We start from the raw sequence: 24,407 nt of genomic DNA, 5'->3' as shown, positions 1-24,407 counted from the left end.
GAAATATTGTTCTATGGATATGGAGGCCAGTTTAGGATAGGGAAGTAATAAATCCTCCTAACTAAACCTCCTAAAAAAACTTAAAACTTAAAAGAGAGTTAGTGGAATAAACATGTCATGATTTGAAGGTTTTAAGGATATTTAGGAGGATTAATCATTTTTTTTACTAAAACATTAAAGCGCGCATTTGTACATTATATTGGGATAAAATCAACTGTTAGACATACAAAAAAATATAAACAGCAAGAGAACTCATATTGCATACTGGTCCATATCATGAAGTTCCTTAACCAAATATATATAGGTTTCAATAAGACAGCTCAGCTGTATTTCTACAACCCAGACTGAAAAAACATAGCTGAGCCCCAATACGATCTTTCGCCCATAATAACAGTTGTTAGAGTGCTGGACGTATCATCTAGTAAGACGACATAAGTACAAAATACAAACCTTACTATCTTTTGCGCTTCTTCGTATTCTTCAAAATGTGATTGATAACTTCCTGCAATGTAGCTTCTCGAGCGTCTTTAAAATTCCAAAGCAGAGAAACCGCATACCTTCCACTGGAGTTGTACTTATGAATCTCCTTAAAAGCAACCACCACTGCATTATATATGCTATTTCCCCATTCTGCCTTGAGAGTTTTCAGCAATTCGTCATTTTCATCAATCAGTTCCTGCACAACTTGCGGCTAAGTTCATCCGTAAAAGTTAGAACTAGTGATAACACAATATTATATACAAATTAACATATAAACATAAAAGATTAGGCAAAAAGGGTGTTTGGCTTCCATAGCATGCCCATCAGTGTGTTTGCCACTCTAACAAAAACTAAATTTTAAAGCAAATTGGGTGCATAAGAGTTACACTTTACATAAGTTTCTTTATTCTGCATCCTTGACACTTTAAAGATTAACTACAACGTAGAACCCACATCTAAATAAAAGTAAATTGCAGAAATTGCTGCCTCTGATGTTAAAGATAGGGGTCGGAGAACCTGCAGATATAGCTTTTCCGAAACACCCAATATACATAAACTGATTTTCTAGAACCTTACCTCAGGTTTACCATCTACCATAACTACTTTCATCGGATGCCACCCTGCATTTGTTAGGTTACACTGCCAGAGAGAACACAATTCAGAGGCCTTGACTTGTGCTTCTTCGGGGTCATACTTTTCCTTGCAAGCATCATGGAAGATTTTCACATCAAGTTCTCCCACCTTTTTAACCCCAATATTTGCACGTCCATTTGAAATATCCTTCATGACCTACGAACAAATGATAAATATATTAGCTGTTAGGAATAGACTCAGACCATTCCTAACCAACATAACTATTCTAAAAGACACAACTTTTTGAACAAAATTGTGATAACCGAAATTAACTACCATTCAGTTATTATCTGTTGACGAATTACATAATGGCCCCTAAACTTAAATCCACATAGATTAATGAACTAACTTCCAATAAAATCAACCCATTCAAATGAAAGTGGAAATACCTTAATCAACTCTCTGCGAGCTTCTTGTATCTCATCATTACTTTGACGCTGCTTCACCATGAGAGTTTGATTCAATTCATCCAAACCATCCATTTCCTCCTTCTTTGATTTCAGTTCATCATTCATCTTTTTAATTTGCTCCTGAACTGCTTCATCATCTCCCAGATGCTTCATCACCTGCAGTTTCCCATTCAGTTCTTCGATTTCCATCTCCAATTTCTGTTTACTATCTAGCTGTTTCTCCAACTCAAGTACTTTCTTCAAAGCCTCCTCCTTCTCTCTCTGTGATTTACAATCCACCAAAAAAATTTTGGACTTAGAGAGTACCATGATGAATAACAAATACATGAAAATTAAAAACAATAATTTAAAAATAGAGATTACCGTGATGAATAACGATACATGGAGGTAGTAAAACAGGGAGTTGTGTCACATAAACAGGCAAAGAGTTTGTATGTCGGATTTGGTCAAGTTGAACACTTTATCTCGCGAAAAAAATTTGAATAGTGTTTGGAATTATGCTTGCCAAATGTTACTTAATTTTTAAGAAAAATGATCTTGGAGCAGTTTGCTTTTATACAAAAAACCATACCATAGGCGACTTTCAACCCGCCAGAGCAATTTGATTTTATGCTATTTTTAATACCCATTTTAAGCCATTAGAGACAGCATTACCCAGATCACCCATATATAAGCAAACGCTTTGAGATTGCCACCTCCAAGTACATTAGCATGTTTACCTTCTGCTCTTCAACCAGCCTCAAGACACTCTTATCAGCTTTTTTCTGTTCTATGGAAGCCATATGCAGAGAAGTGTTTTGCAGATCATTCTGGATTGTAACAGAGAGAAATGAATCATATAAGTTGATTGTAAAGATAAGGAGGGTCTCTGCCGCCTATGAACACCAACTTGTGAATATAATCACCTTTCTTTTATCTTCCTCTAGCTTTTGTTTCTCACGTTCTGTTTTGGCCTCACTCATTTTGAGTTGCTTGCTTCGTTCATCAAGCTTTCTTCTACGTTCTTCTATATCTGCATTTAGCATTTCTCGTTCATCTAGTACCCATTTCACATGCTCCCTGGCAAGCCGCTGCATATTCCTTGTCTCTGGACAGGAACAATATGTACAAGTTAGAATGACCTTATATATAAATTCTTTAAAAAGGTCATGCAAGTGTGAGAACTGAAGGTGGAAATTTGGAGCCGATAATCCATAAATAGAAAACTGGGTTATGTTTTTTTTTTTAATCTAATGAGTCAAACAGATTAAGCCAAAGCATTTGACTGGAACGTGAACAGCTCAACCGATGTGGCCCATGTTACCCACACTAAAAAGACCCATCTTTCCCTTTTCGCCACCTCTAGTGAGTGGCGCCACCAAAAAGAAAGCCAGAGAAAAAAAATTATGGGATTTGACATGTAAAATCGCTTTAGTCTCCAATATAATCGATGGTATGATAACTCTTATAAAAGTACCAAGTTCGAAATATTAGATAGAGGGATCAAGATGAAAGCAACGAGGGAGTAACAAACCTTCATTAAAAGCTTGATAAAGGTTGTCTTTTTCCTCGATCATCCTGCTCAAAGACATGGTTTTCTGATTATATTTGACTTGCAAATCATCAAGATTTTCATTCCTCATGTCAATTTCAGTTGCTAACTCAGCTACTGCTTTGTGTCTGTTTTCAGCAGCTTCTTGAACAATACTTGAAACCGTTTTCAGAACCCTATTGGCGCGAAGATATTCTCCTATTGGCCCTTGTGATTCAAAATCATTTGCACGAGCTATCCATGCGTAAATTCTAGAATCAGTAGGACTTTTAGAAGCCTTCCATTCTTTCTTACCACAACGAGCAGCTTCAAAAGATTTCTCAAATTCCATAGCATCCTTAAAACCAGTCCAATCATTGTCAAACGAGACCAAGGCTTGAGCGGTTGGTTTCCAGTCGTCCCATAAGATCTCAATATCTTCGGGCCTATACTTTGCAAATACTTTTACCCAATATGCTTTATTCTCAATATCTTTCCCATTTTTCGCATCTTTGACTATGTTGACCACAAGTCCAGTCCAAGGCCAGCAATATAAATCATTAACTTCAGATACCGGAGCTGCAGGTACTGGAGCAGCCACTACCAATGGTATTTCAGCCTCATCTGCAAGTTCATTCTCCAAGTACATCATTAAAGCAAGATGATTAGCCTTTTCTTTTGCTTTTCTGTTCGAAGAACCTTTGCTCACTCCAGTCGCATGGTGATGTAAATCTTTGTATTTGAAGTTCTGTTTCTTTTTCCCAGCACAAAAAGGACACCGGAAAATTCCATTTGGAAATTTAACTCTAAGCTTTCCACTCCTCAACTGCTCATAAGGCTTATCTTTATACTCGGGAATCTCTGAATCACTGATGTCAGACTCTTCATCAGAGCTGAACTCCATCTACCCCGAATACAAACACAAAATTTAGACTCAAATATACGAATTACCCAATCGTCAATATCATAAAAAACAACCTTAACGCCTATACATTTAGTCACATTTTTTTTAGAGTCTAGCCTTAAATATCGCCATTCAGTCACAGGCGCTCACGGCGCTCACTTTTTTCGTGTTTGTTTTAGGGTGTATCTACATTCCATAGTACTAAACTAACATTTTCTGCAAACTAAAGAAGTACCTATAAAAAAAGTATGTATTCAACATATTCCATCAAAATTTTGAAATGTTCCGATTTCACATTTTGTAATTGTGCACAAAAATATATAAAACATTGACCTGAAGTCAACAAATTGCAGAACATATACACATATACATATACATATGTGTGTAGGTGTCTAATATATATGTATATGTATATAAATGCATGTATATATCATAAAATACTTGAAAATAGGTGAACATCAGTTGTAATAATATATAAATAAATAAATTTATAGCAAACCCAAAAATAGCGTCAACAAAATGCACCATAAAACACGCAAACACACTAAGACTGTAAGATACTATAAAAGATATAGTTAAAAGAAAGTAAAAAATGCATATACAAAAATGATCATCAAAAATCAAAATAATAAACATGCATGATATTCAGTTTAAAAGAAAAACTGGAAGGACAATGTAGGGATTGAAAGTGATCGATTGGATATACCAGCGGCAACACGGCGGAAAGAAGCAACGTGAAGTGAGAGTGATCGGAGAACACAAAAAGAAAATGAACAGTTTTTTGTTTCTTTTCTGTTTTAGCTTGTTAGAGAAGGAAAATAATATGCACCATATGACGTGTAAAAAAAAAAAAAAACTTGCTGCTATTGGTGGGTCCTTTCATTTACTCGAGCCCCATTGGCCAATTACCATTTTTGCTTCTTCTTTCTTTTTTTTTTTTTTTTATCAAAACCACTTTATGTAGTGCAAAAGTTAAGTTACCATTTTACTATTTTAGAGTCTTGGAATCTTATTTTATATTTCTAGCTTAAAGTTCGGCCCCTAGACTTAAAATCTTGGCGCAGCACCCGAAAACCAATTAAAAACGTACTGTTAATGAAAAAAAAAAAAAAAAACTCTCTATCGCAATATGAAACCCATAGAGTAAACCAACCATTTTATTTACTTTGGTTTTCAAAATTGAACTGAATATTGGATGTTCTATATTGAACGGTCTATATATCGTTTTGTTAGATATACTTGATCTTTTTATTTACATATATTTAAAGATCATAAGATATACCAATTTTTTTTTTTTATCTTAAAAAAAAAAACATCTATGAGCCTATGATATAGCAAATTAATTAAGAGATTATATAGTTAACCCTCTTAAATATTAAATACGTTTTTTAATGTGTTGATCGAACCCTTTTCCCCTCTCTTCATATAAATCAAAGTTGTAAGTTGTAACCGAACATTCAACTTTTTATAATAATAATAACTGAATCCATTATAAATAACTGTTGAAGGTCTGATTTACGGTTCACTTTGATCTATATAAATCAAAGTTGTAAGTTGTAACCGAACATTCTTTTGTACTTTCTTTCACTTCTTACAACCGAACTTGTGCTAGGATAATATAGAAGCAGGTAAGTTGGAGAAAATCTGACATGTAACATAAAAGATAATTAGTCAATCGAAAATTGCTTTACGTGTTGGGTCAATGAGTCAAATTCCCAATTCATCCTATGAGCGCGTACTAAAAAAAACTTGAGAACTAGCACTGATTTAACCAATTAAGTTCTAGATTAAATATTTAATAGACTCAATTTGCTAAGATTCCAAGAGCAATGATAGTTAAAATTACGAATCAATAAAAGTACACATGCATTTTACATGGAAATAAAAAAAAAAAAAAAAAACATATATGGTGGTGGTCCGCCAATAATAGCCGATGCGAATTGCGATACACGGTTTATATTTGTACCATTGTGTATTTCCGTCATCAACCTTACCTTGCTAGTCCATCTATCTTCATATATACATATACATTTTCATATTTTCTAATCCGTTTCTAATTTAATCAACTTTTTGAACAGAATAATACATGGTATGTAAAGGAAGAAGTTCAGTGACCTGTCTAATACCAATTAAGGCTGGCATAACAGGTCACACAAAACCGGTTAAGACACGAACTTGTTAAGGTCAAACACGAACACGATCTGTTAAGTGTTAACTAATCGTGTTATTTATTTCAAACACGAAAATTAACATGTGCACCTGTTAAGGAACCTGTTAACATGTATATTATACAATTCTTGACTAATATTGGGAAAAAAAAACCTTAAGGATACAAAAACTCTTACAAATCTCAACTATTTTATAGCGACAATAATCCTTACATTACAAAAGTTTATAAACATCTTACCTTATAAAAATCATAATATCAATTCTTGGTACTTTATATATATGTATAATCTTAACATGTCCGGACCTGTTAGGACATGAAACCTGTCAAGGTCAAACACGAAACTTGTTAAGAACAGGTCGTGTCGTGTCGTATTAACAAGTTTCGTGTCAAAATTGCCAGCCTTAATACCGATCGGATTACTACCAGCGTGCCATTTTAGGAGTCTGAATTTACTCCGGTATAAAAAGGGTTATATCAAGGTCAATAACTTTTTTCTGGTCCACCAAGAATTTTTTTTTGTTTACCTTAACGTATACGATCTTACCTCCATGAATGGATGGGCTTATTTGGCTTGGCCTCGTTATCGATCTACCATTTGGGTGTTCAATGTTTTTTGATCTAAGTGCATCTTATTATGACTTATTAGCGTGAAAGACGGTTTCACTACCGTATTAAGTGTTATTTATATACTTACATTATGTACTCCTGTAATTACTAAAATTAAAACACTTACTATTTTGTTTAACCAAAATTATATAGCAAATTGACATGGAGGCAAGAAATTGAGTATATACAAACACATATACATATATAGATATCTATATTATGTATCATAAAATACTTTAAAAAATAGAAGAAATTCCGTGGTAAAAAAATAAAAATACCTAAAAACAAAATGTACGAAATGATGGTGAGAGGAAACAAGTACGTTAGAAGAAAGGTGGCACGTTGACAAAAACGTGAGAGACTGATCGGAAAAGAAGAATGTGTGCGTGTCTTTGACTACATTAAGTAATCCACTCAAACCGATTCCATTTATGAATACTTGGAGGGTGAAAAAACTTTTTCTTTTATCAGGCGTGTAAAGTGTACTATTTCTTTTTCCAGATCACATGGTGTGTGTGTATGTGTGTTTTTTTTGTAGGTAGGTCTACATTGGTTTCAGGTCATACTTTTGGTATTTCAGTGTATATGTGTGTAAGAGTGCAAACTGAAAAGAAAAATGAAAAGTTTATTGGTGTTCGTTACTGTCAAAAAGTTTGGGTAGTTTTATGTAAAATTAAAAAATTTTGCTTCGTCCGGATTTGATCATGTTTAATTTTTGTTAACAATAATTTATTAAAATTTGTATTGAATAAATTTTACTTAGAAACTAACAATAAATATTTTATTATTGTTGTATTGGAATATGTCATATAATTTACATCAAATTTTTGAAAAGTATAGATTTATGTATAATAAAATAATCCGATCATGAAACCCGACATATAAATATCTCTTATTACTTAGCATGATCATTTGTTTCATACATTGTCCATATCCATATTATAGGTAATTAAATGGGAAGTGATAAATGTACCACTGTTTTTGATTCATCTACTACAATGTACAAGTTTTATAACTAATTGTACAAGTCAGTAATGATATATCAAAATTTGTGGTACAGATATCACCTCCTTAATTAAATGGATGTCCATTAGACATCCTCCAACTATTTTCATTGATGAAAACACCACATTTAAAATGAAAATGAACTCGTGACCTTACATAAGTCGTTTTGAATGTTTTACAATAGAAATTTGTGCTGTTTTGTATTATATGCAATCACGAGTTGCTAGTTTTTCCTATTTAGTACAATTAAAAGTCACGATTTGTTCTGAACTTAACACATAAAATGAAGAGTAAAGATTACAAAATGAAGTATTAAAGTTGGGTTGGAAATGATTGTAAAAACAACGGGATATTCATTGACGAAAAAAAAAAAAAGAAAACAAAACTCACAGTTCATCTTGTCAGTCTATGACAAAGAACATGATGTCAACAAGTTCTCATCACTGAAATAGACACATTTTCTTCTCACTCCACATACAATTCAAAGTAAAAATTACATAAAAAAATTATTAAATTTAGTTCAATGGTAATTATGCCTGCCCATGTAATCGATTTTAAAGAGAGAACTTATACTCCGTCAACAAAGTTAATGTTACCTAATGAATATATATAACTAGGGTTGTTCATTTACAAATTAAATGTTTGACAAACACGTTTAAGTGTCAAACATTGTAAATGTGAAATATATACAATAACAAAACATAACAACTTACTACATTTTCGTGTAATACTTTTTATACATGCTCTTCAACACATTGGATCTCCTTTACTTGCATTCTTATATTTCGAGTTTTATAATGAAGTAAGCTCTTGGCCAGTAGGGCAGTAGGTGTTAGTTACTAATCAAAAATCTTTTAGAAAATCAACTGTTCAGACATAAAAAAGAAATAAACAGCAAGAGAATTCAGATTGCATACTGGTCCATTACATGAAGTTCCTTAACAAAATATATATAGGTTCGGTCAACGATTTTTCTACAACCCAGAAATGAAACAAACACAACTAATCCCCATAACGATTTTCTTCCCATATTTATAGTAATAGTGTGTTTAATATTGGATGTATAATCTAGTAAGACGACATAAGTACCAGATACAAACCTTACTATCTTTTGCACTTAAGCCCGTTCTTCAAATTCTTGATAATGTAGTTGATAACTCCCTGCAATGTAGCTTCTCGATCGTCTTTAAAATTCCAAAGCAGAGGAACCACATACCTTCCACTAGAGTTGTACTTATGAATCTCCTTAAAAGCAACAACAACCGCATTTATATATGCTATTTCCCCATTCTGCCTTGAGAGTTCTCAGCAATTCATCATTTTCATCAAACAGTTCCTGCAACAATATGATATACAAATTAACATACAATCATAAATGACTAAGCAAGTGTTTAGTTTAAATAGCATGCCCCATCAGTGTGTTTACTACTTTAGCAAAAACTAAATTTTAAAGCAAATAGTGTGAATGAAAGTTACACTTTTAGATAACTTTCTTTATTCTGCATCCTATACACGTAAAAGATAAACTATAACGCAGAACCCAAAATAAATGCAGAAATTGCTGCCTCTGATTATAGAGATAGGGTCGGAGAACCTGCAGAGGTAGCTTTCCTGAAACACCCAATATACATAAATTGATTTTCTAAAACCTTACCTCAGGTTCACCATCTACTGTAACAACTTTCATCGGATGCCACCCTGCATTTGTTAGATTATCCTGCCAGATAGAACACAATTCAAGGGCGTTGACTTCTGCTTCTTCGTGGTCATATTTTTTCTTGCAGGCATCACGGAAGACTTTTGTATCAAGTTCACCCACCCTCTTAACCCCAATAATAGTACGTCCACTCGGCATATCCTGCATGCCCTACATACAAAATGAGAATTTTTTTAACTTACTGCACTTCATGAAGCATGAATTTAAGGTTGAAAGATGGATGGTTCATTTAAAATAAGACTTTGGGCAACATTTGACCCATTTGATCTATTCTCTTTTTGTTTTGATTAGAAATCTTCAAAGTTAACACAGTACAAATTAGAACATTCATAACTAAATGGACTGAAATTGTCATCTCTTATGGTAATATTTTATACCATAATGGAATTTATAGAATGTTAAAAACCAACACCTTAATCAACAATTTGCGGCCTTCTTGAACCTCATCATTAAATCGGTGCTGCCTAACCATAAGAACTTTATTCGTATCCTCCATGCCTTGCACATCATCTTTCTTTTCTTGCAGTTTATCATTCAGCTCTTCAATCTGCTTTTGAATTGCATAATCATCTTTATCTCCCATACGCTTCCTTAGATGCACTATCGATTTTAATTCTTCACATTCCATTTCCAATTTATGTCTAGTATCCTGTTCTCGTGTTAATTCAAGTAGCTTTTCCAACTCCTCCTCCTTTTCTCTCTGTGATTGATCAAGTAAATATTATCCAAACCAACAGTGTAATTATGAAAGTTATAAACAAAAAAAAAGCGTCAAAATGGGAGCCTGGTTTAAAATAGCATGCCTAGGCGATAGGTGATCTCAAAAATGCCTCAACCTACTCTACATAGTCACCTTATAAAGGCATCTCAAATGAACGCCTCACAGATTTTGAGCGCCTCATTTTTTCTTCATGACAATGAAATTAGTAGGGTTTTATTAGACTTTTTATAAGTCGCAGTTGATGAAACTAACCTAAAGTATTTTATCCTCTCCTAACACAGTAACACCTCTTGAATACTTACATAACTGAAATCTTTTAACTGCATTCTCATGTAGAAGTTAACACCTACTGTGTACGTGAGGCATTTGCCTAGCGTCTCGGCTTTTGGCCCCTTATTGCCTAGGACTCTAAGAGTGCCCGAAGCCTTTTTAAAATGAGAGAGACAGGCAGCCTGGGCAGTAAATTAAAAGAGACAATTTTGGTGTGTGTTGGCTCTGGTTGACCAATAACACTTGGTGCATTAGATACAACGACAATAACTATATTTTTCCAAAAACAGTCTAACTTTCAAATCAAATGACTGCCGATACTTATGCAATAAAAATTACACTTTTGGCGTCATTCAACCCATTAGACCTTTTTCCTTTTAAACGTTTTTTTTCCCTAGCTTGCTAGATATCAAACATAGCCCGAATCTACCCATTCATCAGTAAAAACAGATATGAATACATTGCTAATGGACAACTTTAGCAGGTTTACCTTTTGTTTTTCAACCAGCCGTAGAACATTCTCGTTAGTTTTTTTCTGCTCTGTGAAAGCCAAATCCAACGAAGTGTATTGCGCATCATTCTGGAGATGAAAATGTATATATGAAGCACATACTATGATAATAATAATAGTTGGTATCGTCAATGAATCTGAAGTTGTATTTTAGATTTAAAAAAGAGAAACACATCATAATATTTGTTTACGAAGTAATAACATGCGTATGGATGACAAACTGTGAACATAATTTACCTTTCATTTCTCCTCTTCTAACTTCTGTTTCTCGCGTTCTGTCAAGGCTTCCTTCTTATTAAGTTCTTTGCTCCGAGAACAAATTTCTTTCCTCCGCTTCTCCAAATCTGCATTCCATCAATCTTGTTCATCTAATAAGCTTCTAATACGCTCCTGTTCATCACGTTGTATCTTACTTCTCTCTGGAAAGGGATAGAACAGTTGGATTTTAGCATGACCTCACATTTCCATATGAATTTCCACAGAAAAAAAGTGGCAGGTGGTAAGTTAAACCCACTTACCTATAAATGGGTCATGAAGTCATGTTTTAGCTCTAACGGGTCAAATGGGTCTACCGAGTCAAAGGAATCAAAGTCAACCACAATGTATTTCAATGCAAGAATACAAACTAATAATGATAAAATCCTAAATAACTGAAATTAGTATATCAGTTTATAGTTGATTGGGCTGCTCCAGATTGCTTTCAGGAATGTGACCGAAATTCTGGCCATGCGTGACAATATATGGATTTTATCAATACTTTGGCATTCTGGTAACTTTAAAAGGTCAATAAAATCAATAAAAAAATGTTGGTGGTTGAACCATTTGACCCATGCTTAGAAGTATACATGTTTTGACCCATTACCCAGTTCGCCATCATGTCCTCATAATAATACAACTCAATGTTGTTCTTAGAAATCCCAACACATGCATTCACCAATTCACTGCTGCAATTAATGCATACCAAGACAAGCACTTTCAAGAAAGTGCATATAGGAAAGCTAAGAAGCCAAATAGAAAGTAACAACCTTCATTGAAAACTCGATGACATTCGTCTATTTCTTCAATCATCCTACTCACAGACATGCTTGTCTGATTCTTTTTGATCTGCAGATCATCAAGAATCCTTTTATTCACGTCAATCTGAAAAACCAACTCAAAAACTTTTTTGTTTCTAGCTTCTAAAGCTTCTTGGTGAACTTGTAAAACTGTTTTCAGAACACTCTTGGAGCAAAGATAATCTCCTATTGGCCCGTGTGATTCAAAGTCATTTGCACGAGCTAGCCATCCATAAATACCCGAAACTGAAGTATTTTCAGAAGCACAATACCATTCTTTCTTACTGTGATGACTAGCATCAAAAGCTTTCTCGAACTGCATAGCATTCTTGAATCCATTCCAATCGTTTTTAAAACTCACCAAGGCTTGTACAGTTTTCTTTTGATTATCTTGAAGAATCTCAACTGCTTCTGGATCATACTTTGAAAATCTCTTCATTCAATAGGCTGTACTCTCAACATCTTCCATACTATCAACATCTTTGACTATGTTGACCACAATACCGGTCCAAGGCCAGCAAAACAACTCATTTTCTTCAGAGCTTGGAGCAGCCACTTTCTGTACAGGTTCAGCCTCACCTGCCAAAATACTTACTTTGACCATTTCTGTAACAATTGGGGTCTATATGACTATATTGTAGTCTTTATATATAATACTATATACGTATATCTATAAGAAAGGTCACCTGCAAGTTCATTCTCTAAGTACATGGCTAAAGCGAGATGGTTAGCCTTTTGTTTTGCACTTCTATTAGAAGAACCTCTACTCACTCCAGAAGCATGTAGATGCAACTGATCTTTGTACTTAAAAGTTTGTTTTTTCTTCCCGGCACAAAAAGGACACCTAAGAATGTCATTAGGATACTTTATTTTTAATGCCCCGTTCCTTAGTTGTTCATATGGTTTATCTTTGTACTCGATCGACAATCTCTGAATCACTGATGTCGGACTCTTCACCTGAGCTATACTCCATCTACCATGCATAAAAACACAATGCACAACTTAATCAGAAAACACTCAAATATCATTGGAACCATACATAATAACTTTGTTTTAAGAATAAATGACTCTTAGGGTAGGTATATACGCTCATATATGCATAAAAGTATTGCAGCATAATATCTATACTTACTTCTATAAAAACTGTTTCAAAGAAATGATATATCCTCCATACAAATATGTCTAACTAATTTCCTCTCTTTGATTTTACCAAGTGTTATGATCATGTTGTAATGAGAATTATTAGAAGGACTCTTATTTTTTAATTTTATTTTAATATACATTATAGTATACTAGTATTATTTAAAGAGTTTAAGGCTTAAAATTGAAACATACTTTTTGGTTTCTACATAGTTGCGCTATATATACCATATGAACTTTCAAAATTCGTACAAATATAGTACTTTTGATCTTCCGAAGTATTTCAAGCAGACAATTCTCCAACTTTATAGAAGTACCTTTTTCATATATTTTTTTAATATATATATTTTTACCGTTTCCACGCCTTTTTCTATTGTGTTTGGGTTTACGATATAAAGTGATTATTTGATTATTACGTTTGTAAAACGCAAATAATCTAAAAATGTGTTTGTGTGGAAAAGTGATTATTTGCTATGAAAACATAATTTTAGAGAAGCATGTACATATATGCTTTTTCAAAACGCAATTTTAAAAACGCATAATGTATCTTGAAAACTCAAAAATTATATATATATATATATAGCTTGCATAATCTATTTTGAAATTAAGATCACACTCTTCTTATAAACATATATGTGTTGGAATAAATATGATTCGTATTGTAATCATAATGATAACATGATAATAATAATATGTACCTCACGATCTATAGGACCTTGTAAGAGCAATAATGTTTGTCATTGATATCGGGTTCCTAAAACAAGATGATTGTTATTAGATGGGTATGAGTATGGAGAGAAAACACACATAAAGATGGAGAAAGATTAGGGTTAGAAATTGTTGTAAATGGCTCTCTGTCTATAGAGGGAGCATTTACATCTTTAGCCCCTGGTGTTTAATATGTGCAATATAAGTCCCCGTAGTTTTAATCATCTAATGGGAAACCCTATAATATGTCTTTAAGAGTAAATATGCCCATCTTATATTTACTAGACATAGGGATTTCAGTTATCGTCAATTATCATATCATGAATGATAAACGATCAGTGATGGTCACATTTAACGTGGTTCCAACAACATGTACATATCTCTAGTCTACACACACATTAACACACCATAAAACACACACAAACCACATCCTAAGACACCATCAAAGATTTAGTATAAATAAAGTGAAAAAATGCATATACAAAAATGATCATCTAAAATAATAAACATGAATAAATGATATTCAGTTGTAAAACAAGGGGGGAAAAGGACAATGTAGGGCTTGAAAGTGATTGGAAATACCAGTAGAAACACGGAGGAGATAATCAGGTGGAGTGATCGAGTGATTGGAGAACACCAAGAGAAAATATGCAGTTGTTTTATTTTAGCTTGTTAGAGAAGGAAATAATTAGTATAGGAATGAGAAAAAAACAAAACTTGCTAGCCATTGGTGGGTCATGACTCATGAGTAGGTCCTTTTATTTCCCTATTGGCAATAGTACTATTTTGGTTTTTCATTGACCATATATTTATTTTTGGAAAATGATAAATAGATAGAGTTAAAAAATCTATAGAAAATGTCACAAATGGTTGACATATTCGCATTTTGCCCCTTATGTTTTTTTTTTTCATTGCAAACGGTTCCTGAACTTTTCGTGTTCGTTGTTAGCAATCTCTCACACTAACTTCTGTTAGTTTTGGCCGTTTAAACCCTTCACGTGCGAACCACGTGAGGGTATAATCGTCATTTAAGTAACCTATACACAAAGCTATGCGCGGGCCCCAATTTTTCGAGCTGCATTCGTGTCCGTAGGTCACACGTACACGCATCGATTTAGAGAATTTTGACCCAGAAACCCGTTTTCTGCAACCCCCCCCCTGCGCGCGGGTAGGAGCCAGAGTAAAACACAACACAAGATCTTGACATAGCTTAAAAACTTCCACTTATAAACTAGTGAAAGTTTATATCTCACACCAATGTGGGACAAGGTTTTCTAACTCCAACTTATGCACCAAATACACAACTTTGAGACTCGATATCTCATTCACCTTTAACCCAATTTGGACGCGTCTTAGTTTGTTACGTAGCCTTGGCCAGAGACTACAAAACCTACTAAACGGTTCACGATATATGTCACACGACCATATATTTATTGATGTCCAATTGGTGGAAATATACACTTTTTCCCAACATTTTCTAGATCCCAAATTTTCTCAAAAACCCACCGGTCAAAATAACAATATTTGACATTTGTTACATTGTTTTTCAATATTTTATATATCTATACATGAACCTGTACGTATCTATTTCATCTTTCAATTACAATGTGTGAACTATGGTTGGTGTTGAATTTTGATTGATCACTCATGACTTGCCACAACTCCACCAAATTGACCTTACATTTCCATCCTATCAACATTCACCGACATTCAATTTAATTTACTTTGTTTTTGATGTTGAATGTTTATTGAGCCGAAAGAAGCATTTGAAAACAAAGGTGGTTAGCAAGTATAGATATAGATGTACATGTGGCTGTGTATATGTTTAGATCTATTTTTAGGTATTTTTATGTGGATTGCTTTTTAGATCTGTGTGTTTTACAGAAGATCTGGGAGATCAAGAAGATAAATGAGAGAGAGTGATAGAGAAAGAAGATTTTTATTATAAATGGACGATTATACCCTCCTTATCGGCTTCCAACTAACAGAAGTTAGTGTGAGGAACTGTTAACAACAAAAATGAAAAGTTCAGGGACCGTTTGCAATGAAAAAAAACACAAAGGGCAAAATGCAAATATGACCAACCACATGGACCATTTGTGACATTTTCTCAAAAATCTAAACTAGAATTTTAAAAATTTTGACATGTATATTCCACTTAGTTTCTTTTCGAGTCTTATCCGTTGAATCTTTCAAGTATCATCATTAATATCACTAAAAGAAGATGTTGGGGATACACTTGACACCCCTAATCCCTCTCCTTGAGCATAATTCTCCCTTCTTATTAATCCTCTATTTTTTTAAAGATTTATTTAATAAATGACCGACATTTATATTATAACTATAAATAAAAAAAAACCTTTTATATATCCTTAAAATTCTCCAAAAATTTATTATCTTTATATATACAACCTAGAAAAAACTTTCACATATTATCAACCAAAAAAAAAAAAAACTACGGCAAAAAAAACACCTACGATCAACTACCAAAAGGGTTCTTTTATTTATATACTTTGTGATATTTAATCATTATTATTATTATTTAATATTGAATTCTTATGTTATTATTATTATTATCTTTTTTAATTTACTTTGTTGTTCATTATAGGTTCATTATGGCTTTTTCTTTAATAACAAAAAATAAGACCACATTAGTTCATCTTGAAGATCTTAAGCCAACACATATGTTAACCATCATCTGCGACTCTGTGTTGTGCATGTATGGACTGTTTCATAGTGGAACAACCCAAAGAAAATCAAAACGTTCGAGTTGGTCTTTGTTGATGATTTGATATGTATTTTTAAAATTATACACTATACACTTTTTGTTTCTCTTTGTTGAACTTAATTCTAAATTGTTTAGTCTAAACTTTCTCTTTGTTGAGCTTAACTCTAAATTGTTTAATCTAAAGTTGTTGTTTGTGTTTGTAGTAAGTTTAGATATAAGAAAAACTACAAATTTTTATTTAACTAAATTTGAAAAAAAGTGTAAACTGGAATCAATATTTATATGTGGTTAATTTTCATATGTTTATTCTTTAGCTTTCGTATTGATTCAGTTGTGATATTGGTTTTTATTTAACTAAAGTTAAAAAAAAATGGTAAACTGAAATCAATATTTTAACTTTGATTAATATATTTTGAAACTACTCGTCTATTGGACGGGTCTGAGCACTACTTTTATAGATAGATGTTAAGGGAAAAAAGGAAAAAAATGATCCCCGATAGGATAATATAGAAGCAAATAAATTGGAAAAAACTGTTAGGTAACATAGAGATGGCTTATCAATCGAAAATTGCTTTATATTTTGGGTTTGCCAACTTCAGGTTTAGGATCAACGAGTCAAATTACCCAAGTTAGCCGATATATAGTGTACTTTCTAAATTGATTAGACTATCTCCAATGGGGATATTTTTGTACGCCCTTGGGTGCCCTTGAATATCCTTTGCGGTTGAAGCTTGTCCAAAACTAAAGATTTTTTTATGCATGCCCTTACCCAAAGGCATGCCCTTACTTATATTTTTTTTGTTATTAGTGGAGTTAAAGGATATGTAAAGATGTTTGTATGGTTGGAGATAAAATTATAGGATTTTAAGGATTTATAAGGATGTGTAAGGATATGATGTGCCAGTTCAAGGACCTTTAAGGGCGTCCTTAGCATTGGAGATAGCCTTAGGACTTTAGGATTATGTGAAATATTCTAAAATATGTAGTAGCTTTGACTCACTCACTCACATTTAAAATTAAAATTTTTATCTATATCCATCTATATAATAAATAAAAGAAAAGTGTGATTACATCATATTTTAAAAATAACCCGTACTTTTATATCAGTTTTAAAAATTTTCAATCTTTTTATTTTAATACTCGATATGATATCATAATTTTTCGATCATTTGAATAATTTTTTCATAATTTGATATTCTTAAAGAAGTAATTTGTTTTTATTTTTGTCTTTTATGATGTTATATTTTATTTTTAAAACTTAACTTATGCATGTATTTTGACATTTTCTACATTTAAACAATTTTGTCATAACATGTTACTCGTGTATTGCGTGGAATTTTGTCATAACATGTTACTCTATGTTATTCGTGTATTACGTGGATTAATAGGTTGGTGTAAATTTTGAAAAGTAGCATTAATTTAACCAATTAAGTTCTAGGCTAAGATTCCAAAAACAATAATAGTTGTAAATTTAAGAAGAATCCCATGCATTTTACATGGAAATAATATATATATGGTGGTGGTCCGCCAATAGTAGCCGATGCCTTATTTGCAGAGTCTAAATGTATATGTATTTGTATGAACCTTTTTCCTCATCAACCCGGCCCGCCTTGCTAGTCCATATATGTTCATATATATATATATATATATATATACACTTTCATATTCTCCAATCCAATTTAATTTGATCAATTTTTTTTTGTCCCTTTAAAGAAAATATGGTGTTTAGAGGAAGAAGTTCAGTAACATGTGTAATACCAACCAGATCAGTGCCAGTTTATCTTAACGTCTACGATCTTACCTCCATTAACGGATGGGCTTATTGGCTTGGCCTCGGTATCTACCATTCGGGTGTTCAAGGTTTGATCTAGCTAGGTGCATCTTAATAACGCCTTATTTATTAATTTGTCACTATTTAAAAGCTAGTTATTACCGTAAATTTGTAGTCTAATCGTTGTAGAAGGTATTGGCACCCATAACTCGTGGAAGACAGTAGTATTGACTACTACTTATATACTCATTGCATGTATATATGTAGTCCTAAAGTTTGAGAAAAATAAAAACACTTCCTTTTTTGTTTAGGAAAATGATAATGACAGCCCTAAGGGTTGTCATTAACAGCTTATTACATGCATAAAAAGTAGTACTTTATATATTAATAACCGTCCCCCTGAATTTTCGCAAGACAAAGTACAAATTTTAATGCATCAAATTAACTAAGGGTTGTCATTAACATAACTCTTTTGTTTAACAAGTCACTAACACACACACACATATATATATATATATATATATTTGTAGTTCATGGAGTTGAGTTTGGTGCATTTGGATCGCGAGAAAATGCAAATACTACCAAGATATACGAAGGGGCACCAAAACAATGTGAAGGTTTTACATTCAGGAAGCGGATTTTAATAGGATATACGGATATGAGTCTATGGGAAGTTGAAAGATATATGGACGAACTTACTCAAGACTACAAAGGAATATCATACGGCCGAATTACTAGAAACTGCAATCATTTTTGTAATGATGTTTGTCTGAGACTTACTGGAAATCCAATTCCTAGTTGGATTAATCGTGTAGCTAGAATTGGTAAGTCGATCATATCTAACTAGTAACTTAAATGTATATATGTATTTGATTCATCAAACAATTATATATTCCAACAGATTAATATTAGATATAAAAAGTAAGTACCTCGACAGTGTTTGGGAAGGTTAAGATGTAGGTGGACCTTACTTCTACCTAAGTAGAGAGGCTGCTTCTAGTTTTTACCTAAATGGTAGAAAAGACCCTCTAACCTCATCCCATGCAAAGGTTGGTAAGTCTGCCTACTTAGGTAGAGGTAAGTCTGCCTACATTTTAACTTCCCAAACAGATTAATATTGGATATATCTATGACATTTTCGTGGTGTGTGTTTAGGTTTATTGTGCAATTCGGCTAATTAAGGCATAATCCCCTGGAGTACAAGTTTGAACCATAAGCTTTTGAAGTGCAACCAATATTTTCTCTTCTGTTATTGTTTTTCATCTTAATCATGCTTTGTAGAGTGATGTTTTTCTTGTAAGGTAGGCCGGGCCACTTTTGCCGAGAGAGTGCAACCCGAACATGCCGCGAAATTTTTTTTACTTAATTTAATGTAATTTTTATATAATGTTAGTATGTAACTAGATTTTAGACCCGTGTCCAACACTGGACACGAGACTTACGACATTATTAATATTAGATATTAATTTATTATACATGTAACTCATAAAAACTTATAAGTTCAAAGTTGAAGATATAAATGGATACGAAGAGTTCAATTCAAATGCCAAGAATGTTAAGCTAATAGAAAGAAAACTAATGTAATAAAAGAAAATTGGAAAGATATACCCTCCTTCATCATTTGAAATACTTCTTTATGGAAGAAATTTGTTGTATTGTTTTTTGTCTTTTCATCTTTGTCACATATTAACACCTTAAAACCCTTCTCGACTTAACTCAAGATATTGCAATGTACAATTGTTCATGTGTGAAAACCGGGCTTGTAGATAGAAACCAATTTTTAATAACATTGTAAAATTAGTTATTTTAGTTTTTTGGTTTTATTAACTAAATAAAATTATGTAAAAAACTAAATTATGACATCAGCGAGAGTCAATTAGATGAAATCGAGAGATATGATTGGTTAATAAGTCATTAGTTCAACTATTTTTTAGTATATATTAAAATTAAAATAGTACAATTACTATTAAAATCTTAATATATTTACATTAAATTTAATTTATTTTTAATTAATTAATTATATATATATATGATAGAACATATTATTGGATATATATTAGTTATTATTTTATTGGATAAAATTAGCTATTCTTCTATCGGATGTATATTAGTTATTATTATATTTGATTATTATATTAAAATTATAGGGTAAAAAATGTAAATTGGATATATCTTAGTTATTATTTTATTGGCTAAATATTAGCAATTATTCTATCGGATATATACTATATACTATTATATTTGTTTATTATATTAAAATTATCGGGTAAAAAGTGTAAATTTGTGATGGAAAACAAAAAAGTGTAAATTAAAGTCAAAATTGAAAACAAAAGTCAACATTAAGAAATCAAAAATTATGATTGGTCGATAAGTTATTAAAGCAACTTAGTTTTAATATAATAAAATATTATTATAATTTTATTTACGAACCCGGTAACTCTTATTGGATTCATGTCATGTCATGGATCTAAGCCCAAATGTATTATATTACATGTTTATTTATAGTTAATACTAGTACGGTCCCCGCGTAATGCGACATGTGATGATGGCGACGGAGGGTGAATTAGTGATGGTGGTGGCGGTGTCAAATGATGTATATTATTTATGTAAAGATGTTTGATTTAAAAGGAGTAATAAAAATATTTTATAATATAAGAGACTGATTATGTAATTTAATATTAGGGTTATAGTGATTTAATTTATTAAAGATAGTTTGGTCAATTCGCATGTCTCATTTTTTAAAAATTTTTAATATGAGATTATAAATTTTATATACCATTATAGATGAGCACAACAATAAATTCATAATACCCAATCTTAAAAAGGAAGTGATTTTCCTACCACAAATATTGATAAGTCTATCACATTGTGTAACTTTCAGAACATAGTATACAATCCAGTAAAGCATGTTGATGGTAAATAAATCAAGAGTTGTGACACAAATATCATTTCCCATTTAGAAGACCTTCAGATAATAATAATAATAATAATAGTAGCTATTAGGATCATTGCAATGTAAAAGTTGAGTTTGAGGGTACAATAGCTCGGATGATTTCTCCTAACAATAAATGTAAGAAAAGGTTCGACACACTCTAAAGTGTATTCGTTTTGACTAATGACTAGAACTATCGACCCTTTGTTTTTTACGAATACGAAGAATAAACTTTAAAAGGTACAATTGGCGGTCCAGAGAGAGCTTGTTATCGTCTCATTAGAGAATCAACATAGGATTAAAAACTAGCAATATCTCCCTGACCCTTTACATAAAATTAACGGATTAGTTTCCTGGAATGTAATTATCTTTGATCGAATGTCTATAGTAGAAAAAAAACTAAAATTATGTGTATTGTATGTAAGCAACTTGAAAAAATGTTTATTGTATGTAAGAAAACATACGTGACAACCATATACAGGTGTCAATTGTCAGATTTTAATTGGTTGAAACGAAATTCTTACATACAATAAACATTATTTCAAAGTTGTTTATATACAATACACACAACTTTAGTTATTTCCTACTATAAACATTCATTCAAAGTTTTTTACATTTGAGGAAACTAATCCCTAAAATTAAAACCTTAGCAAATTTCCCACTACTTCCCATGAGTTTGACCCCTGGTTGACTTTTAGGCTATACAAGACACACCAATAGTCCAATATCCCTCCAGGCTCCAGCTAGCTAACACCATCCAAATTACACATCCTCGACCCATGTCGTAGCCAATAAATGTTTTGGAATTAAGACTAGTAAAACTGTAAAAGTATAGAAGAACCTAACTAATTATTACTGCCAATTATAATATGAGTTATATGTCTATGGTAATGAATTCCTTTTTAGGGGCAAAGTGAAGAAATAAGTCAATAACTATGTAATTTAATAGAGTCCATTGCAAGTGTTACTTTCGAACTTAAGTATTCATTATAAGACCTGTTTGTACAATTTCGTGCGTTTTAGTCTGGGTTTCGCTTCGAAGATAGGATATATCATCATCAACGTACAATTTCCAAAAGCCACATCATTACTTAATCTAATTGTTCTTAAAGATGTCTCTTTCGCATGGTGTTTAGAAACTTTTAAGATGTATAATTATATGGGACAAATTCAATTGACATAATAAATAAATATTTATATTATTTGTTTCTAAACTATGTTATCTTATGTGGGTTGAAGGAATATAATCTAGGGCCGAAACCCATTCACTTTCCATACCAGCCCCATTTCATGAACCTGGACCAAACAATTATTATTGGATATATAAAAATAACAATGTTCCTGGACCAAAGAAAACCAGACAATTATTGGATATAAAAATTACAAATTGGCATAATTCTTTTTTTCTCATTAAAACTTTTTACAAGTGAAACTTTAGGATCTGCTTTTTAAAGAAAAAAAAAAAATTTGAATCGAGACTTTAGGTCCACATTATTGATGGTTAGGGTATTATCAAAACATTTTATACATAATTTTGATTCCCCTTAGACGGGGGTATTACAAGTTAAGTTCTAATGCGGGTTAGATGTCTAAAGTGCATACTCGATCGTATGAGTTAATTAGTTGATTCAGATACGATGAACGTCAAGGTCAACTTGCAGCATCTTTAGCGGGTGTGGGGTTGCGCCGCGACTCAATAGGCAGCATGTACCTTTTCCTAGTTGTGTTTTGTCAAAAACTTCAAAATGATTATTCATATTTAATCTAATCCTCTAAGGTTTTTTTTTTCAGCCCCTAGCAAGTGTCGGGTCGAGATATTACAATCTGATGAGAACGTCTAACACGTTTCAGGACTTCACTTAAGATCTTTGATTATTATTTACATATCCAATTTCTAATTTCATAGCACTTTCTGGGGTTCGTATATCTGTTTTTGTCTTATAGATAGCATAAGGGCCATTATTGGTCATATTTGTGTTTATTACTGTTATTGATTGTAAGACAGTTCAAACCTATTCAACTATATAGTAATATATAAACCAAAGTCGGGAAACTCACAACTCAGTGTCGGCTCAGAGACTTGGCGAGTCACGAGTTTTTGGCGACTCGGTCCCAAATACTATACATAATTGAAAAATAGAAATACACTAGAAACTTCAAAAATAAACTTAACACAATTAATTGGTTAAATACATAACCATAATACTTCAAAATTTGAAATATGTTAAATTTACTAGTTAATCAGCCTGGGTTAAACCCGGGCATATTAATTAAAATCTTAAAATATAAAATAAATTAAATTTTTTTATGTAATATCTGTTTTTAAAACATTATAATTTCATATCAATCTAATAATTCAATTAAAACAATAATTATATAGCTAATAAATCAACTAAACAAAAAATATACATTTTATTTGTAATAATATTATATAAGAGAAATTTTTTATTCTCTTTAAATAAATGATTGATATTTTAATTAAACATGTAAAAAACTATTTCTATTTTATTTATATATATATGACATCATAATTAAATAAAAAGAATTTTTAAGTGAAATATGGATTTGTCACATCAAAATCTTTCTAATAATACCTATAAAAAACAATCTTGTTTTATTATATATAGAGATTTGATAAGTTAACAGAAATAGAAATACTAATGACAAATACAACATACAATAAGTTAGAAATAAAAACTAGAGTTGATGTGAAATTTAAGTGGAAAACTCAGAGTCAGACTGAGTCAACTCACAAAACACAAGCACAACGGAATTAAAAACTACTTTTGTAGGATTTTTCTGGATTTTATAACAAAACACACCCAAGCTGACTATAAAAACAAATACTACAGCAGTAATGAAACAGTGGAAATAAACTAAAACAAGAACAAATAAACAAGGATTATTAAGAATCTAATACTTGACTCGTAAAGGACTGAACCACCAGAATCAAATACCAGAAACACTCCAAAATACCACTATATTTGATAAAGGTTGAGCCACCACAAATACAAATAAAAGTAATGAAGATTTTGAGATCTCACCACAATAATCTATAAAGGCAAAGCCACCAAGATAACTGATAAAGGAACCACTTCAAACCACCAAGATCAAAGATCCATAAAGGTAAAGAAGA

At 32.0% G+C, this 24,407-nt stretch overlaps 2 protein-coding genes and 1 pseudogene across 2 annotated transcripts; 1 reads left to right on the top strand and 2 right to left on the bottom strand.

The window, feature by feature from the left end:
• Positions 1 to 174: 174 nt before the first annotated feature.
• On the bottom strand, positions 175 to 3,937 carry LOC122606794 (factor of DNA methylation 1-like). Its single transcript, XM_043779648.1, has 6 exons — positions 3,037 to 3,937; positions 2,429 to 2,610; positions 2,243 to 2,332; positions 1,503 to 1,784; positions 1,057 to 1,269; positions 175 to 676 (listed from the first exon to the last, which is right to left on the bottom strand). The coding sequence occupies exons 1-6, from the start codon at positions 3,935 to 3,937 to the stop codon at positions 455 to 457; spliced, it is 1,890 nt and encodes a 629-aa protein (XP_043635583.1). The 3' UTR covers positions 175 to 454.
• A 4,665-nt stretch (positions 3,938 to 8,602) lies between these two features.
• On the bottom strand, positions 8,603 to 12,965 carry LOC122608000 (annotated as a pseudogene).
• Positions 12,966 to 18,260: 5,295 nt separating this feature from the next.
• LOC122608579 (deSI-like protein At4g17486) lies at positions 18,261 to 19,721 on the top strand. The gene is made up of 3 exons (XM_043781674.1): positions 18,261 to 18,428; positions 18,870 to 19,163; positions 19,495 to 19,721. The coding sequence occupies exons 1-3, from the start codon at positions 18,287 to 18,289 to the stop codon at positions 19,518 to 19,520; spliced, it is 462 nt and encodes a 153-aa protein (XP_043637609.1). The 5' UTR covers positions 18,261 to 18,286; the 3' UTR covers positions 19,521 to 19,721.
• The last annotated feature ends 4,686 nt before the right edge of the window (positions 19,722 to 24,407 follow it).

The sequence above is a fragment of the Erigeron canadensis genome, chromosome 7 (assembly GCF_010389155.1).
Source record: "Erigeron canadensis isolate Cc75 chromosome 7, C_canadensis_v1, whole genome shotgun sequence".
Classification (NCBI taxonomy): domain Eukaryota; kingdom Viridiplantae; phylum Streptophyta; class Magnoliopsida; order Asterales; family Asteraceae; genus Erigeron; species Erigeron canadensis.
Note: the sequence above shows the minus strand (reverse complement) of the source record. Positions and strands in the feature narration are given on the sequence as shown.

Coding starts and splice junctions, on each gene's coding strand:
- LOC122606794 (XM_043779648.1), bottom strand. CDS start 3,937: ATGGAGTTCAGCTCTGATGAAGAGTCTGACATCAGTGATTCAGAGATT. Junction 1,270..1,502: donor CTCGCAGAGAGTTGATTAAG/GTATTTCCACTT, acceptor ATTTGTTCGTAG/GTCATGAAGGATATTTCAAA. Junction 677..1,056: donor TGGTAGATGGTAAACCTGAG/GTAAGGTTCTAG, acceptor CAAGTTGTGCAG/GAACTGATTGATGAAAATGA.
- LOC122608579 (XM_043781674.1), top strand. CDS start 18,287: ATGGTGTTTAGAGGAAGAAGTTCAGTAACATGTGTAATACCAACCAGA. Junction 18,429..18,869: donor CTACCATTCGGGTGTTCAAG/GTTTGATCTAGC, acceptor ATATATTTGTAG/TTCATGGAGTTGAGTTTGGT. Junction 19,164..19,494: donor TAATCGTGTAGCTAGAATTG/GTAAGTCGATCA, acceptor GTGTGTGTTTAG/GTTTATTGTGCAATTCGGCT.